This window comes from Carcharodon carcharias, chromosome 22 (assembly GCF_017639515.1).
Source record: "Carcharodon carcharias isolate sCarCar2 chromosome 22, sCarCar2.pri, whole genome shotgun sequence".
In the NCBI taxonomy this organism is placed as follows: domain Eukaryota; kingdom Metazoa; phylum Chordata; class Chondrichthyes; order Lamniformes; family Lamnidae; genus Carcharodon; species Carcharodon carcharias.
This window is the reverse complement of record NC_054488.1, coordinates 3,638,308-3,657,332: the sequence shown is the minus strand read 5'-3', so window position 1 is coordinate 3,657,332 and position 19,025 is coordinate 3,638,308. Positions and strand designations below refer to the sequence as shown.

Genomic DNA, 19,025 nt, shown 5'->3' with positions numbered 1-19,025 from the left:
ATCCTGAGATTATTGCTTTTGAGGTCCTGATTTTTAAATTCCATCCTAACTCCCTAAAATCTGCTTTCAGCATCTCATCCCTCTTCTTATCTATGTCATTGGTACAAATGCAGTCCATAACTCTGGCTGTTCAACCTCCCTCTTCAGAATGTCCTGCAGCCACTTTGGGACATCCTTGACCTTGGCACCAGGGAGGCAACACACCATCCTGGAGTCACGTTTACTGTCTGATCCCCTGACTATTGCATCCCCTATCGCTACTGTTCTTCCACTCTTCTTGCTCCCCTCCAATGCAGCTGAACCACCCGTGCTGCCACTGACTTGCCTCTGGCTGCACTCCTCTGAGGAACCACTGCCCTCACCAGTAGCCAAAATGGAAAACTGATTAGCAAGCAAGATTCCAGCACTACCTGCCTGGTTCTTTGACTGCCTGGCAGTCACCTGTTCCCTCTCAGCCTGTACACTCCTAACCAGTGGTGTGACCACCTCCCTAAACATACTATCCACATAGTTCTCTGCCTCGCACCACAGTGACAACAGACACTGCTCGAATTCCAAAACCCAGAGCTTAAACTTTCGAAGCCGGTGACAATTCCTGCAGATGTGTATGTCAGGGACACAGTGGGTCCATGACTTCCCACATACTGCAGGATGTACATTCCACTTGGATGAGCTGACCTGCCATGCTGTAACTTCCAAAACTATTTATTATAATTAGCATAAGTAAAATAACTAACCGGTTATTCACCAATCAGCTTCTTCCCCTGTACCGAAGCAATTGCCAGCTACTCAAGGCTGAAAAAGGTAGAAAAACAAAGGGGCACCTCCTTCCCCTAACTCCCTCACTCACCAAACTCCCACTTTATACTCTGCATGCAAAGCAGTACTCTCAGTGCAGATGTGACAGCACAGAGGAAGTTCTCTTTTTACGCTCCCTGAAAAACAACTGATTCAAGCTTCTGAAAACCAGTTTAAGCTGCCTAATTAACAAGCTGCAGCTGCTTACACGGAGCTTGTATACCCCTGTTTTTAAAACTGGATTAAAACATTACTTTTTTTTATTCATTCACGGGATGTGGGCTTCGCTGGCTGGGCCAGCATTTATTACCCATCCCTAGTTGCCCTTGAGAAGGTGGTGGTGAGCTGCCTTCTTGAGCCGCTGCAGTCCATGTGGCGTAGGTACACCCACAGTGCTGTTAGGGAGGGAGTTCCAGGATTTTGACCCAGCGGCAGTGAAGGAACGGCCGATACATTTCTAAGTCAGGATGGTGAGTGACTTGGAGGGGAACTTCCAAGTTGTGGTGTTCCCATGTCCCTGCTCTCCTTGTCCTTCTAGATCAGGGGGTGCAAGCCTTTTCTTTAATGAAAGCTACTTCTGATTAATGAAAAATATCCCACGCTACTAAAACATGTATTGAAAATATTGGATTGATAAGGGTACAAAATTAAGCTATTACAGTTGAATTACAAAAATATATATTTAAAATGAAGAAAATTGATCCTTAACCTTTATTTCAATGTGAAACTTGATAATGCATGTGTCCACCAGTGCTGTATAAACTGGTTTATGTCCTGAGAGGGCAACTCTGATGGAGTCATTCAGTAGGTCATTGGTCAGAGGCGTTCAAAATTTGGATTTGATGAAGTTCATGTCACAAAGATAGGTGGAACCAAACAGAGAAGGGCCTTTCATTGCTGCTGTGCAATGCTACTGTACCCACGAGACTCCGGGAATTAGTGGCAGATTGCCTTAATTTCAACTGAATGTTAATTTGAAGGTTGACATTATCAAGGAAACAGCGCACTAATTTGTTCAGAAATCTCACTAACATTTACTTCCATGAAGGGGTTTAAAGTAAACATCATGTCAGGCTCCAGCTGCTCACAATCATTAAATCAGTTGTTGAACTCTTGGCCAAGCCTGGTAAGGAGGTGACGGTACTCGGCAATGTCCAGCAGCAGCTTCATTTTCTACCAGCGTTTTGAGCACAGAAGGAAAATATTGCATTTTCCTCTTCTGCATTTGCTGTACCAAAAGGTTAAGTTTTGACTTGAAAGCTTTCAGTGCACTAATCATGTCGGCAATTGTCTTCTCTTTCCCTTCAATTCATAGTTCAGGGCATTCAATTTCCCTGCCACATTTGTTAGAAATGCCAAATCAAGCAGCCACGCAATGCTTGATAATTGCGGTACCTTCGTTTCTTGACTCCATGAAAGCGTTAATTTCTGGCAAAGGTGAAAGAAATCGACAGTATTTTTCCCTTGCTAAGCCACTGGATTTCAGTGTGCAGCTAAAGATCGCCCTACTTGGCTGACAGTTTGCCAAGAACATACTTGAATCTCTGGTGCTGTTTGCACAAATCAAATTAATAATCCTAACAACAGGAGACATAATATGATCAAACCCCATTACTCTGGCACAAGTTGCCTGTTGATGGATGATGCAGTGGCAGTTCAATAAACAAGGGAAATCAAGGGATGCTTGACAACTTGCAATGAAACTGGCATGGCACCCAGTCCTTGCTGGTGCACCATCGCTGGCTATTGCCACTAGCTTCTCCAATGGTATGTTCTTTTTTGCAAAATAATTCTTGACTGCATTGTAGATATCAACTCCCCTGGTTGTGAATTTCAGAGGCAACAATGTCAATAATTCCTCTTTAATGGTGAAGTCTTCAAACACCATTCAAACAAACACTGTCAACCGATTCATCACATTGAATAGAAAACCACTTGGATGCACTTAAATCCCTCTCTAGCTGTTCCATCACATCGGCCGATAATGCCAATACCCTTCCTGCCCTGGTGTTTGCTCCTAACTGCATGTCTGAAATGGAAGGCATAATTTCAGGGCTGTTTTTGAAATCTTTGAATAAGTAGTTGGCCATCAGAGTCATCGTGCTCTTCACAATTACTCCATCTGTAAATGTTGCCTTGTTTTTGGTCAAATAATGAGCAACTCTGTTGTTGCATTAGCTTTCTTGTTTGGTTTCATAAAAAAAGATTGCTGTCTCTGCACAGCAGTGTTTAGTTCACTTACTTTTTGTGATCACAGCTGCTTCCTGTAGGAAAATCTCTCTCAAAATGCAAAATGCCTCTCCACATTGCTGTTCTTCCCACTGTAACGCCAACACTGCAGATTAAAGAGACACACTTGTCTTTAATGCTTGAAAACAAAAAAATTGTCCTCCCACTCTTGATGGAAATAGTACCTCTTTTGCCTTGTTTTGAAAGGACCTGCCTCTGCATCCATGAGATCAGCAAGGGTAGATTATTACTCCTGCCACATGCCAGCTAGCAGAGTTATGCTAGTACAGATGATCCTCGACTTGTATCGATCCTCGCTTATTTCAGGTCACAATTGCCACCCATGTTATTATTTACAGCAGTCGGACCCTCACTTACAGCATGACGCTGACTCAGGCACCGGTGTCGTTTACAAAAGTTGGCAAACTAGCTAACTTGCTGTGGAAAAATAATCATATGACTGGAATCCTGTAATACTATTGGTTATTTTTCCAAATATTAATGTGAGCTACTCATTGGCAGACAGTGAGCTACCAGTCACTTGCGTTCAACATGCAGGCAACCCTGTTCTAGATGGTCGTGGTCGTGGGTTTGGAAGGTGCTGTCTAAGGAGCCTTGGTAAATTCCTGCAGTGCACTTTATAGATGATACACACACTGCTGCTACTGTGCGTCGGTGGTGGAGAGAGTGAATGTTTGTGGATGTGGTGCCAATCAAGCAGGCTGCTTTGTCCTGGACGGTGTCAACTTCTTGAGTGTTGTAGGAGCTGCACTCATCCAGGCAAGTGGGGAGTATTCCATCACACTCCTGACTTGTGCCTTGTCGATGGTGGACAGGCTTTGGGGAGTCAGGAGGTGAGTTACTCACCACAGGATTCCCAGCCTCTGAGCTGCTCCTGTAGCCAGTGTTTATGTGGCTTGTCCAGTTCAGTTTCTGGTCAATAGTAACCCCCAGGATGTTGATAGTGGGGGATTCAGTGATGGTAATGCCATTGAATGTCAAGAGGCGATGGTTGGATTCTCTCTTGTTGGAGATGGTCGTTGCCTGGCACTTGTGTGGTGTGAATGTTACTTGCCACTTGTCAGCCCAAGCCTGGATATTGTCCAGGTGTTGCTGCATTTGGACATGGACTGCTTCAGTATCTGAGGAGTTGCGAATGGTGCTGAACATTGTGCAATTATCAACAAACCCACTTCTGACCTTATGATGGAAGGAAGGTCATTGATGAAGCAGCTGAAGATTGTTGGGCCGAGGACACTACCCTGAGGAACTCCTGCAGTGATGTCCTGGAACTGAGATGATTGACCCCCAACAACCACAACCATCTTCCTTTGTGCTAGGTATGACTCCAACCAGCAGAGAATTTTTCCCCCTGATTCCCATTGACTCCAGTTTTGCTGGGGCTCCTTGATGCCACACTCGGTCAAATGCTGCCAGGATGACAAGGGCAGTCACTCTATCCTCATCTCTTAAAGTGTAATTCTTAGTTAATTGCTAAATTATAGAAAAAAAATACTTCAGATAGAAATTAGCCCTTAAAGCGTTCTCATTCACCAGCTCACTGAGAGATTCACATCTTTCAGAACAACATTGTCTTTTAAAATATGGAAAGACATTGCATTACCTGGGCAGTGGAAAGCTGACCCAGATTTTTTTTTTTTTAAATGTCATAAGTTCACCTTTAGACCAGGAGCAAGCATGCCTTTTCCAAGAAATCACCTGACCAGTCTGGTACTTGTCGGGAGGAGAGCTATTTGCTTGTTCGCACTGCAATTATTTTAATGGTTGGGGAGAAATTGATTTAAAGTCAAAGTCTAATGATTTACTGGAAATTACGTGACAGAGATGAGCTTTAAGTTTTGAATTGTTTTTTGAGTTCAGTTGAGACTGAACTGAGTAAGGGAAAAGCTCCCCAGCTCACGCTCTCTTTGCTTTACCTGAAATCGTGTGATGGTCAGTTTCCAACTAAGAATCCTCATCTCAGTGGAACTTGCCTGTCTTTGGAAACCAAAGAGGCTGAGACAAGAAGGATTGTTCTGACTATATTTTCCTCCACACCAAAGCTCCACTGGTGAGAATGTCCAGGCACCACCACCTGGAAGTTCCCCTCCAAGTCACTCACCATCCTGACTTGGAAATATTTCGCCGTTCCTTCACTGTCGCTGGGTCAAAATCCTGGAACTCCTTCCCTAACAGCACTGTGGGTGTACCTACACCACATGGACTGCAGCGGCTCAAGGAGGCAGCTCACCACCACCTTCTCAAGGGATGGGAAATAAAATCTGACCCAGCCAGTGACACCCACATCGTGTAAATGATTTTTTTTAAATCCACTGGGACTAGCAGTCTGTCTTCACATGAGGATGCTTCAGATCGACAGCATCAAAATCCTGTGAATTTTTTTTAAATAAAACCTATTCTCCAAAGCCCATCTCTGCAGAGACTGTATTTGTTTGTCCTTTGTGTGTGAATGCAGGAGGACTTTAAAAAGGATTGATACTTTTACTTCCAAATTACAATTTGTGTGTTAACCATTTCTTGCAACTTGTTTTAAGAAGAAATTTTGTTTTATAATAAATCAATCATTCTGAGTTTATTGAAAGAAGCCTGGTTAAAGTCTCTTCCATTCTAGGTAACAGTAGTAAAGGTAAAAATTGGCCATTTTGGTGAGTGAATCAAACTTTTCAACTAATGGTACAACCTGTGGAGTAGTGGGGCTAGTCAAACTGCTCACTCCTCCTAACCCAGTCGTGACACAGTGCAGACTGCGAAAGGCCTCTTTTTATGCTCTTGTAGGAATATGCAAGGCTCATCGAAGAGATTAGTGCAAAATGTGATATAAGTAAAAAATACTGGGGAGACCACCACATCCCATTCCAAGCCCTCCACTGGCATGAGACTTTATTGAGGTAGTAGCCATGGGTTTAAACGTGTAAGAAAAAGACAGAAGCATTTGCATTTTGCACTTTATAGATATGGTGAGCAGATTTAGCACTTCTACAATAATCCATGGTCAGGATAAAAGGGTGATTATAAAGTCATGGAAAAATGGATAGGGACTGGATTTGGAGCACCAGCTAAATTTCTGACTGACAACGGATCGGAATTGTGAGCCATGTGTAAATATGAACATTGTGGTCATGAACGTTGCAGCTAAAAGTCCTTTCAGCAATTGGACCTAAGAAATTATGCAATGATCGCTGAGATGCTCCATAAGATCCTAACCGATCAACCAAACTACAAGTTAACAACTGCCCTGGGGCCTGGGTGTTCCATGCAAAGAATTATCTTCAGATTATTGGCAAGTATAGTCATTATCAATTGGTTTATGGGAGGAATCCCGAATTACTTTGGGCTGAGATAGTTCCCCTGTACTAGAAGGAACTCCGGTTAGTTCCATTTTGTCTGCACACTTGAATGGTTTAAGTATAAGGAAAAAGGCATCCGTCAGAGAGCACGAAGGCATTGTCTGTGATTGACCGGCAAAAAACTTAATTCCTCATCACATTTAAAAAGCTATCCTAAGGATACAGGTTTGCTCACTATCACATTCAATTCCTTTCTGAACACCTCCCACTGATCTTCTGATGATTTCCCTATTGCTCAGTTTACTGTGGACAGCCTCTGTCCTTATCCCATTGAAGTCAGTCTCTATTTGCCAAAAGGAAATAGTTATGGACTATGAAGATGTAAGGAACATACAAAAACTACAGGAAAAGCATGCAAAAAAAAGACAAATCCTAGTGACTGGGAGAGATACAACAAACAAGAACAGGTGATGAAAGAAATAGAGCTACGAAAAGAAAGAATGAAAGGAAACACAAACAGGTCCTCTCTGCATTAGCCATAGCCCCACCTCCAACACCCAATTTGGTGTTGTCCATAATTTTTGAAATTGTACTTCCACGTGTGGCCATATCACTAAATAATATCAGCAGTGATCCCAGTGCTGATCCCTGTGGAACACCACTTTCCAGTCTGGGTAACTACCTTTTAATGCCTGTTTTGTTTTTTGTAAAGGCTGGGTCATGTCTAATGAACTGAACTGAATTTTTTGAGGAGGTAGCTAAAGTAGTGAACAGGGGGATGTCTATGGATGTAGTAAACATGGACTCCTAGAACGCATTCCATAAAGATCTAAATAAAACTTGAAGGAAAAGTATTCAAATGGTTAGGAGATCAGTTAGACATAGAAAACAGAGGAGGCAACATAACTAAATGCCTTTCAGGCACTTGATTAGCCACCGTCAGACCTTCCCTTGCTATCCATTCTGCTTACTTGACTCCTGAGGCCACATGGTCTGTCCTTACGCCATGGGGGAGAGTTTTCCCCTGTCCAGGCAGGGGGGCCACAGTCTGCCACCCGTGATTTCACACTGGCTGGCTATTAACGGCCGTTCGGTGTCAATCACACGCTGAAACGCTCAGCGCCTCCTGGGTGGGGGGTTGGTGGTGGAGAGAGGAGCATGAGCGAGGAAATCAGCACATGCACCCGGTGCACTCAGGGAGCTGAAGATGTCTAACATTAAAATGAAGGTGAACATGTCCCCTCATATCACTCTGTCACGTGAGCAGAGACATGTTCAAAATGAGATTTTAAAACTTTTATTTTATTTGTAATTAACATCAGAAACCTTATCCTGCCCATGGCTGAAGTTTCCTCAAAAATCCAAAGGCCACTTGGCCTTTCCACCCGCCCACCAAGCGCACCTTAATTCATTTATTAATCGGTTTAACAGGGCTCTGAATTGTCGATGGGCGCATTGTCTACCCCACACACGCCTGCAACCCAAATATCACACGGGTGCACAACGACATCTGGGGGCTCACCCACCATCATCACTCACCCACCATCATCACTCACCCACCATCAACCCTCACCCACCATCAACCCTCACCCACCATCAACCCTCACCCACCATCAACCCTCACCCACCATCATCCCTCACCCACCATCATCCCTCACCCACCATCATCCCTCACCCACCATCATCATCATCCCACACCCACCTTCATCCCTCACCCACCATCATCATCATCCCACACCCATCATCATCATCATCCCTCACCCACCATCATCATCATCCCTCACTCATCATCATCCCTCACCCACCATCATCCCTCACCCACCATCATCCCTCACCCACCATCATCCCTCACCCACCATCATCATCATCCCACACCCATCATCATCCCTCACCCACCATCATCATCATCCCACACCCACCTTCATCCCTCACCCACCATCATCATCATCCCACACCCATCATCATCCCTCACCCACCATCATCATCATCCCTCACCCACCATCATCATCATCCCTCACCCACCATCATCATCATCCCTCACCCACCATCATCATCATCCCTCACCCACCATCATCATCATCCCTCACCCACCATCATCATCATCCCTCACCCACCATCATCATCATCCCTCACCCACCATCATCATCATCCCTCACCCACCATCATCATCATCCCTCACCCACCATCATCATCATCCCTCACTCATCATCATCCCTCACCCACCATCATCCCTCACCCACCATCATCATCATCCCACACCCATCATCATCCCTCACCCACCATCATCATCATCCCACACCCACCTTCATCCCTCACCCACCATCATCATCATCCCTCACCCACCATCATCATCATCCCTCACCCACCATCATCATCATCCCTCACCCACCATCATCATCATCCCTCACCCACCATCATCATCATCCTCACCCACCATCATCATCATCCCTCACCCACCATCATCATCATCCCTCACCCACCATCATCATCATCCCTCACCCACCATCATCATCATCCCTCACCCACCATCATCATCATCCCTCACCCACCATCATCATCATCCCTCACCCACCATCATCATCATCCCTCACCCACCATCATCATCATCCCTCACCCACCATCATCATCATCCCTCACCCACCATCATCATCATCCCTCACCCACCATCATCATCATCCCTCACCCACCATCATCATCATCCCTCACCCACCATCATCATCATCCCTCACCCACCATCATCATCATCCCTCACCCACCATCATCATCATCCCTCACCCACCATCATCATCATCCCTCACCCACCATCATCATCATCCCTCACCCACCATCATCATCATCCCTCACCCACCATCATCATCATCCCTCACCCACCATCATCATCATCCCTCACCCACCATCATCATCATCCCTCACCCACCATCATCATCATCCCTCACCCACCATCATCATCATCCCTCACCCACCATCATCATCATCACTCACCCACCATCATCATCATCACTCACCCACCATCATCATCATCACTCACCCACCATCATCATCATCACTCACCCACCATCATCATCATCACTCACCCACCATCATCATCATCACTCACCCACCATCATCATCATCACTCACCCACCATCATCATCATCACTCACCCACCATCATCATCATCACTCACCCACCATCATCATCATCACTCACCCACCATCATCACTCACCCACCATCATCATCATCACTCACCCACCATCATCACTCACCCACCATCATCACTCACCCACCATCATCACTCACCCACCATCATCACTCACCCACCATCATCACTCACCCACCATCATCACTCACCCACCATCATCACTCACCCACCATCATCACTCACCCACCATCATCACTCACCCACCATCATCACTCACCCACCATCATCACTCACCCACCATCATCCCTCACCCACCATCATCCCTCACCCACCATCATCCCTCAACCAACATCATCCCTCAACCAACATCATCCCTCAACCAACATCATCCCTCAACCAACATCATCCCTCAACCAACATCATCCCTCAACCAACATCATCCCTCAACCAACATCATCCCTCAACCAACATCATCCCTCAACCAACATCATCCCTCAACCAACATCATCACTCAACCAACATCATCACTCACCCACCATCATCACTCACCCACCATCATCACTCACCCACCATCATCACTCACCCACCATCATCACTCACCCACCATCATCATCATCCCACACCCACCATCATCATCATCCCACACCCACCATCACTCACCCACCATCATCCCTCACCCACCATCATCATCATCCCTCACCCACCATCATCATCATCCCTCACCCACCATCATCATCATCCCTCACCCACCATCATCATCATCCCACACCCACCATCATCATCATCCCACACCCACCATCATCATCATCCCACACCCACCATCATCATCATCCCACACCCACCATCATCATCATCCCTCACCCACCATCATCATCATCCCACACCCACCATCATCATCATCCCACACCCACCATCATCATCATCCCACACCCACCATCATCATCATCCCACACCCACCATCATCATCATCCCACACCCACCATCATCATCATCCCACACCCACCATCATCATCATCCCACACCCACCATCATCATCATCCCACACCCACCATCATCATCATCCCACACCCACCATCATCATCATCCCACACCCAGCATCATCATCATCCCACACCCAGCATCATCATCATCCCACACCCGCCATCATCATCATCCCACACCCGCCATCATCATCATCCCACACCCGCCATCATCATCATCCCACACCCGCCATCATCATCATCCCACACCCGCCATCATCATCACCCCACACCCGCCATCATCATCACCCCACACCCACCATCATCATCACCCCACACCCACCATCATCATCATCCCACACCCACCATCATCATCATCCCACACCCACCATCATCATCATCCCACACCCACCTTCATCATCATCCCACACCCACCTTCATCCCTCACCCACCATCATCATCATCCCTCACCCACCATCAACATCATCCCTCACCCACCATCAACATCATCCCTCACCCACCATCAACATCATCCCTCACCCACCATCAACATCATCCCTCACCCACCATCAACATCATCCCTCACCCACCATCAACATCATCCCTCACCCACCATCAACATCATCCCTCACCCACCATCACCATCATCCCTCACCCACCATCATCCCTCACCCACCATCATCCCTCACCCACCATCATCCCTCACCCACCATCATCCCTCACCCACCATCATCCCTCACCCACCATCATCCCTCACCCACCATCATCCCTCACCCACCATCATCCCTCACCCACCATCATCCCTCACCCACCATCATCCCTCACCCACCATCATCCCCCACCCACCATCATCCCCCACCCACCATCATCCCCCACCCACCATCATCCCCCACCCACCATCACCATCATCCCCCACCCACCATCACCATCATCCCCCACCCACCATCACCATCATCCCCCACCCACCATCACCATCATCCCCCACCCACCATCACCATCATCCCCCACCCACCATCACCATCATCCCACACCCACCATCACCATCATCCCACACCCACCATCACCATCATCCCACACCCACCATCACCATCATCCCACACCCACCATCACCATCATCCCACACCCACCATCACCATCATCCCACACCCACCATCACCATCATCCCCCACCCACCATCACCATCATCCCCCACCCACCATCACCATCATCCCACACCCACCATCACCATCATCCCACACCCACCATCACCATCATCCCACACCCACCATCACCATCATCCCACACCCACCATCACCATCATCCCACACCCACCATCACCATCATCCCACACCCACCATCACCATCATCCCCCACCCACCATCATCCCCCACCCACCATCATCCCCCACCCACCATCATCCCCCACCCACCATCATCCCCCACCCACCATCATCCCCCACCCACCATCATCCCACACCCACCATCATCCCACACCCACCATCATCCCACACCCACCATCATCACTCACCCACCATCATCACTCACCCACCATCATCACTCACCCACCATCATCCCACACCCACCACCATCCCTCACCCACCACCATCACTCACCCACCATCATCCCTCACCCACCATCATCCCTCACCCACCATCATCCCTCACCCACCATCATCCCTCACCCACCATCATCCCTCACCCACCATCATCCCTCACCCACCATCATCCCTCACCCACCATCATCCCTCACCCACCATCATCCCTCACCCACCAACACCACTCAGCCACCAACACCACTCAGCCACCATCATCACTCAGCCACCATCATCACTCAGCCACCATCATCACTCAGCCACCATCATCACTCAGCCACCATCATCACTCAGCCACCATCATCACTCAGCCACCATCATCCCACACCCACCATCATCGCTTACCCACCATCATCCCTCGCCCACCATCATCCCTCACCCACCATCATCCCTCACCCACCATCATCCCTCACCCACCATCATCCCTCACCCACCATCATCCCTCACCCACCATCATCCCTCACCCACCATCATCCCTCACCCACCATCATCCCTCACCCACCATCATCCCTCAGCCACCAACACCACTCAGCCACCAACACCACTCAGCCACCAACACCACTCAGCCACCATCATCACTCAGCCACCATCATCACTCAGCCACCATCATCACTCAGCCACCATCATCCCACACCCACCATCATCCCACACCCACCATCATCCCTCGCCCACCATCATCCCTCGCCCACCATCATCCCTCGCCCACCATCATCCCTCGCCCACCATCATCCCTCGCCCACCATCATCCCTCGCCCACCATCATCCCTCGCCCACCATCATCCCTCGCCCACCATCATCCCTCGCCCACCATCATCCCTCGCCCACCATCATCCCTCGCCCACCATCATCCCTCGCCCACCATCATCCCTCGCCCACCATCATCCCTCGCCCACCATCATCCCTCACCCACCATCATCCCTCACCCACCATCATCCCACACCCACCATCATCATCATCCCTCGCCCACCATCATCATCATCCCTCGCCCACCATCATCCCTCGCCCACCATCATCATCATCCCTCGCCCACCATCATCCCTCGCCCACCATCATCACTCGCCCACCATCATCACTCGCCCACCATCATCACTCGCCCACCATCATCACTCGCCCACCATCATCACTCGCCCACCATCATCACTCGCCCACCATCATCACTCGCCCACCATCATCACTCGCCCACCATCATCACTCGCCCACCATCATCACTCGCCCACCATCATCACTCGCCCACCATCATCACTCGCCCACCATCATCACTCGCCCACCATCATCCCACACCCACCATCAGATGGTTCAGGAGAGGAATTAGGAAGCACTTCTACGAAAGGTGGCAGACGTTTAGAACTCTGTGCTGCCAATGATTAATGCTACATCAATTGTTAATTTTAAATCCAAGATTGATACATTTTGGTTAACCAAAGGACATGGAGCAAAGGTGAGTATATGGAGTTGGGTCGCAGATCAACTATGGTCTCCTTGAACAGCAGGATAGGTTTAGACCTAGATAAAAGCAAAAAAACTGCAGATGCTGGAAATCCAAAACAAAAACAAAAATACCTGGAAAAACTCAGCATCTGTGGAGAGGAACACAGTTAACGTTTCAAGTCCGAATGACTTCTGTTGAAGAGTCATATAGACTCAAAACGTTAACTGTGTTCCTCTCCACAGATGCTGCCAAACCTGCTGAGTTTTTCCAGGTATTTTTGTTTTTGTTTTAGGTTTAGACCTAAATGGCTTCCTTTTTTTTATATAAGAACACTGTTTTGGAAAATAATGACATTAAAGACTGACAAGTTCCTAGGATCTGATGGTTTTCACCCAGAGTTTTAAAGGAAGTAGGTAAGGAAATTGCAGACTCTTTAACCATAAGCTTCCTATGTCTGTTGATCCAGAATTGACCCTTTAGATTGAGAAATTGTGAATGTAATTCATTATTTAAGGAAGCCGAGAGAGAAAGAAAGAATGTATAGATCCGTTATCCAACAGCTTTGATCAGAAAGTTATTAGAATCTGTAATTAAAGACAGATTCAATAAGCACTTGGAGAAATTTGAGCTAATTAGAAAGCTAACATAGTAAAGGATAGATCATGTCTAATGAGCATAAATGAATTTTTTGAGGAGGTAACTAAAGTAGTGAACAGGGGGATGTCTATGGATATAGTAAACACGGACTCCTAGAATGCATTCCATAAAGATTTAAATAAAACTAACGCAATTAAAGGAAAATTATTCAAATGGTTAGATTATCAGTTAGACGTAAAAAACAGAGGGGGCAACACAATTAAATGCCTTTCAGGCACTTGACTGGCCACTGTCAGGCCTTCCCTGCTGCTGAGGTCCCCAGAACGGAAGCCTGCCCGCCAAGAACTAGCTGCTGGCCAGGTGTAGGCTGGCATCTGGTCATTGCCACCAGAGGCAGTGGCTGCACTGGCTGCTGGTGGCACTTCATCCACCCAAGGCCAGGATGACAGAGGCTCACCAAACCTCAGGCGTGTGAGGGCAGGAATAGGGGTTGCTGGAGATGGGGGAGCGATGGGTCGGAGGCAAGGGCAGGGGGCTGGTGACCCTTGCCCGGTGCTAAGTACCTTGATCAGGCTCAAAGTGCCAGACCATGAGGGTCGCCCCCTCCTCTCAGGAGGATGTTGGCAAGTCCAACAGACTGGGCAGCTTTCCAAGGGCAGGGAGAGCTAAATTGCGGTGGACTTGGGGCTAATGGATGCCAATTGACTCATTAATGAGCCTAATTGATAACCTGGCAGCCGGGAATCCTGCATCAGTCCCTTCCTCTCTCCAACTTAATTGGGGGAGATTTTCCCACTGCCGGTAAACTGACACAGGGGCCCTCCCACGATTAAGTGTGCCCGGCTGCCATTCCTGCCACAGCGGGGTGTGTAAAATCCAGCCCCATGTCCGGAGTTCTGGGTACAGTTCTTGGAACTGCATCTTATGGAGGTTCTATTGGGGTTGGAAGGAAAGTCACACAGAATCAGCCAATTGTGACACAGCCTCCAGGGGTTAAATTATGAGGAGAAATTGCATAAACTAGGCTTTTATTCCATGAAATATAGCAAATTAATGGATTATTTGATTAAGATTTTTAGGATTTTGAAAGCAATTGATAGTATAGATAAAGAGAAACCTTTTTTCCCTAGTGGGCAAGTCTATGACAAGGAGACATCACTTTAAAATCAGAGCTAGATCAGCAAGGGTTAGATAGAGAGTAAAACTCCTTGTACGTGAGTAGTGAAAGGCTGAGTTAGCCACGTATCCTGTATGCTCTATCCCATTGGACCTAACAATGATCCTGAAATATATTTCACAGGCACATGTTGAACGTTAGCTGGGAAGGTAAAGATTTCTCTTTCAACGAGGATGGCTATTTGGTGAGACCATCGATGGTTGTAATGACATTGAACAGAAGCAGATTTTGGGAAATGGTGAGTATTGGATGAATGGTGAGTATTGGATGAATGGTGAGTATTGGATGAATGGTGAGTATTGGATGAATGGTGAGTATTGGATGAATATCCCTGTTGAAGTTGGGTCTTAACTATTTGCCAACTATGCATTCATTGTGGAACACTCATTCAGAATTGGTAAACCTGCAGTGTGTGTGTTTTTGAGCAATAAGTAACATGCATAAAAATGAAAGTCCGAACATGTGGAGTCTGGGATCAAGTGGCAGAATAGAAAGCAAGCTGGTAAGTAAAAGCAAAACATAGTAAGGGTTAGAGGTATTTTCTCAGGTTGTTAAATGGTGGGAAGCAGGTGTTCCACAAGCATCGATGTTGAAACCACTCTCACCATTTACAATGATTTGGATTCGAGAAGAAGTATGAATTTCAAAATTTACAAAAAGCGACACCAAATAGGGGAGAATTGTAACAAATATAGAAAAACATTAATAAACTTGAAAAATGGGCATGTGATTTACATTGAGGTTCATTTGTCAGTAAGTATGATGTAGGAAAACTCAGGAGGCCCTGCACTCCAGGAAGAAGAAAGGCCCAGATTGTTGTGGAGTTGGGAACACCCCACAAACCTTTAAGAATGGGCATGAGACAGACAGACAGACAGACAGGGCATGACAGCGTCCCATTTCAGACAGACAGGGCATGATTCACACAGGAGGGAAACCAGAAATCAGCAGAGTCATTTGAACTTAGTGCCAAGTTCAAACCAACACCATTTTGGCTGTTGCAAGGCCATTAACCTGCAGTGTGGGAGTCACAATTGATGGAATAGACATAAACTCTCTTGAAGGGTGGATAAGATCTGTTTAAGTGTCATGATCTGAAGATTTTTAAATCCTCCAATCTTTAAACATGAAAAAAAGGCTAATGCTGTCAGTGAATTTTTTTTTAAAAACCCTCTGCTACACTGCTTTGAGAGACAGGCCTGCTCTGCATCTGTTCCGATGATGCTACCTTCAAAAACAGTTCCTCTGACATGTCCTCCTTCTTCCTTAACCGAGGTTTTCCACCCACGGTCATTGACAGGGCCCTCAACCGTGTCCGGCCCATCTCCCGCGCATCCGCCCTCACTCCTTCTCCTCCCTCCCAGAAACATGATAGGGTCCCCCTTGTCCTCACTTATCACCCCACCAGCCTCCGCATTCAAAGGATCATCCTCCACCATCTCCAGCATGATGCCACCACCAAACACATCTTCCCTTCACCCCCCTGGCAGCATTCCATAGGGATCGTTCCATCTCCGACACCCTGGTCCACTCCTCCATCACCCCCTACTCCTCAACTCCCACTGGGCGACCGCTTTGCAGAACACCTTCGGTCTGTCCACAAGAATGACCCAGACCTCCCTGTTGCTTGCCATTTTAACACTCCACCCTGTTCTCTTGCCCACATGTCTGTCCTTGGCTTGCTGCATTGTTCTAGTGAAGCCCAACGCAAACTGGAGGAACAGCACCTCATCTTCCGACTAGGCACTTTACAGCCTCCCAGACTGAATATTGAATTCAACAACTTTAGATCTTGAACTCCCTACTCCATCCCCACCCCCTTTCTGTTTCTTCCCCCTTCCTTTTGTTTTTTCCAATAATTTATATAGATTTTTCTTTTCCCACCTACTTCCATTATTTTTAAATCTATACCTTTTATGCCCTGTTAGTCTTTTCACCCCACCCCCACTAGAGCTGTACCTTGTGTGTCCTACCATCCATTCTTAATTAGCACATTCTTTTAGATAATATCACCACCTTCAACACCTCTGTGTTCTTTTGTTCTTTTGTCTGTGACATCTTTTGATTATCTGCTCCTATCACTGCTTGCTTATCCCTACAACCACACCCCATCCCCCCACTTCTCTGCCCCAACCCCACACCCCCACCTTAACCCAGCTTATATTTCACTCCTCTCCTAGTTTTACTCAGTTCTGTTGAAGGGTCATGAGGACTCGAAACGTCAGCTTTGCTCTTCTCCACTGATGCTGCCAGACCTGCTGATTTTTTCCAGCTAATTCTGTTTTTGTTAAAGGTTCATTTCTAGATGGATAAAATTGAAAAGCAGAGAAGTTATATTAAACTTGAATATACCACCTTTTGGAGGACTGTGTATATTTCTAGTTTACGTATGAAAGAGGGGATACAGAGGGACTAGAGAATGTACAAAAAGTTTACTAGAATGGAAGCAGAACTGAAGTTATATCTGATAGGAAAGATTTAACAGGCTGGGGTCCTTTTCTCTAGAAAAACCGACTGAGGGGCTGACCTGATAGAGATTGTTAAATTATGAAAGGGTTTGTTAGGGTCAACATAGAGTTGAGGCTTCCACATCTGGAAAAACCAGAATTAGCAGCCATAAATATGAGGCAGCTATGAATAAATCCAATCGGGAATTCAGCAAAAGAGCCTTTATCCAGGAAGAGGCTAGAATGTGGAATTTGCTACCATAAGGAACACTTGAGGCAACTGGTATAGATTCTTAAGGGTTATCAAGATAAACACGTGAAGGAGAAAAGAATGTAAAGATATGTTTAGGTGGTTAGATGAAGTAATGTGAAAAAAGAGGTTTCTATAGAACATAAACATCTGCAGCAGCATGGACCTGTTGAGCTGAATGGCATGTTTCTGTGCTGTAAATACTGTGTAAAACAGGGACAAGGGAATCTTTCTGATCACCACCTCCTCCATGCCGAACAGCACATGGAAGAAGCACTGACGGTAGAAAGGACACAGAATGTCCACCATCAGGACTAGCACCACTGACTGAATCCTGAAGGACGAATGTCAGAATCACCTGTGTCAGAGGTGGAGGAATCAACATGAGACAATAACCTACAACCTCATACTCATTAATCAACCTGTCATAAAAACATAGGATCATGACAGCATAGTGTAAGTGGGAACCACACAGCCCTTGTGAAGATAATCCTGTCTTCACCAAGACGACCTCCTCCATTTTGGAGTTTGGCACTACCACTGTACAACCTTCTTCAGATGAAGATCAGATCTAGCAGCACAAAATTGGGTATCTGAGGCTGTGGCCCAACAGCAGCAGCGTTATATGTTGCAGAATCATGATCACCTGCTTTGATGAGCAGTGTAAGGAAGTGCCAGGAGCAGCATCAGGCATAGTTTAGAATAAGGTATGAACCTAATAAAGCTATTATACAAGGTTACTTGTACACTAAATATCAAAAGCAGCAAGCTGAACAGTTCCAAAGTAATGGATCAGAACAAAAATCTGTAGCCCCAGGACATTCGATGATGAATGGTGGTGGATAACCAGGTAACTGACAGGAGACATTTCCATCTTTCAACTAATGGTGGAGCCCAGCTGGTAGGTGCAAGGAAAAGGATTTGCAAGTATGTTCAGCTCAAATGCCAGTGAAAGATTCTACTTCCCTTTGCCTGAAAAGTCCCTATCATGGGTACCAGTGTCCACCCAATTCGGTTCACTCCATTTGGTTCATTCCACATATCATTGAGAATGATTGAGTGCATTGGATACAAAGGTTCTGGGGCCTGACAATGTTCCAGTTAAAGATTTGTGCCAGTACAGCTATGACACCACTATCT

General features: G+C 46.7%; 1 protein-coding gene across 1 annotated transcript in view; it reads left to right on the top strand.

The window, feature by feature from the left end:
* Window positions 1–19,025, top strand: part of LOC121293946 (glutamate receptor ionotropic, NMDA 2C-like) — a 143,109-nt gene that overhangs the window by 42,847 nt on the left and 81,237 nt on the right. The window contains exon 3 of the mRNA XM_041217425.1: window positions 15,312–15,426. Coding sequence (XP_041073359.1) covers window positions 15,312–15,426 — 115 coding nt within the window. The remainder of the gene's footprint in view (window positions 1–15,311; window positions 15,427–19,025) is intronic.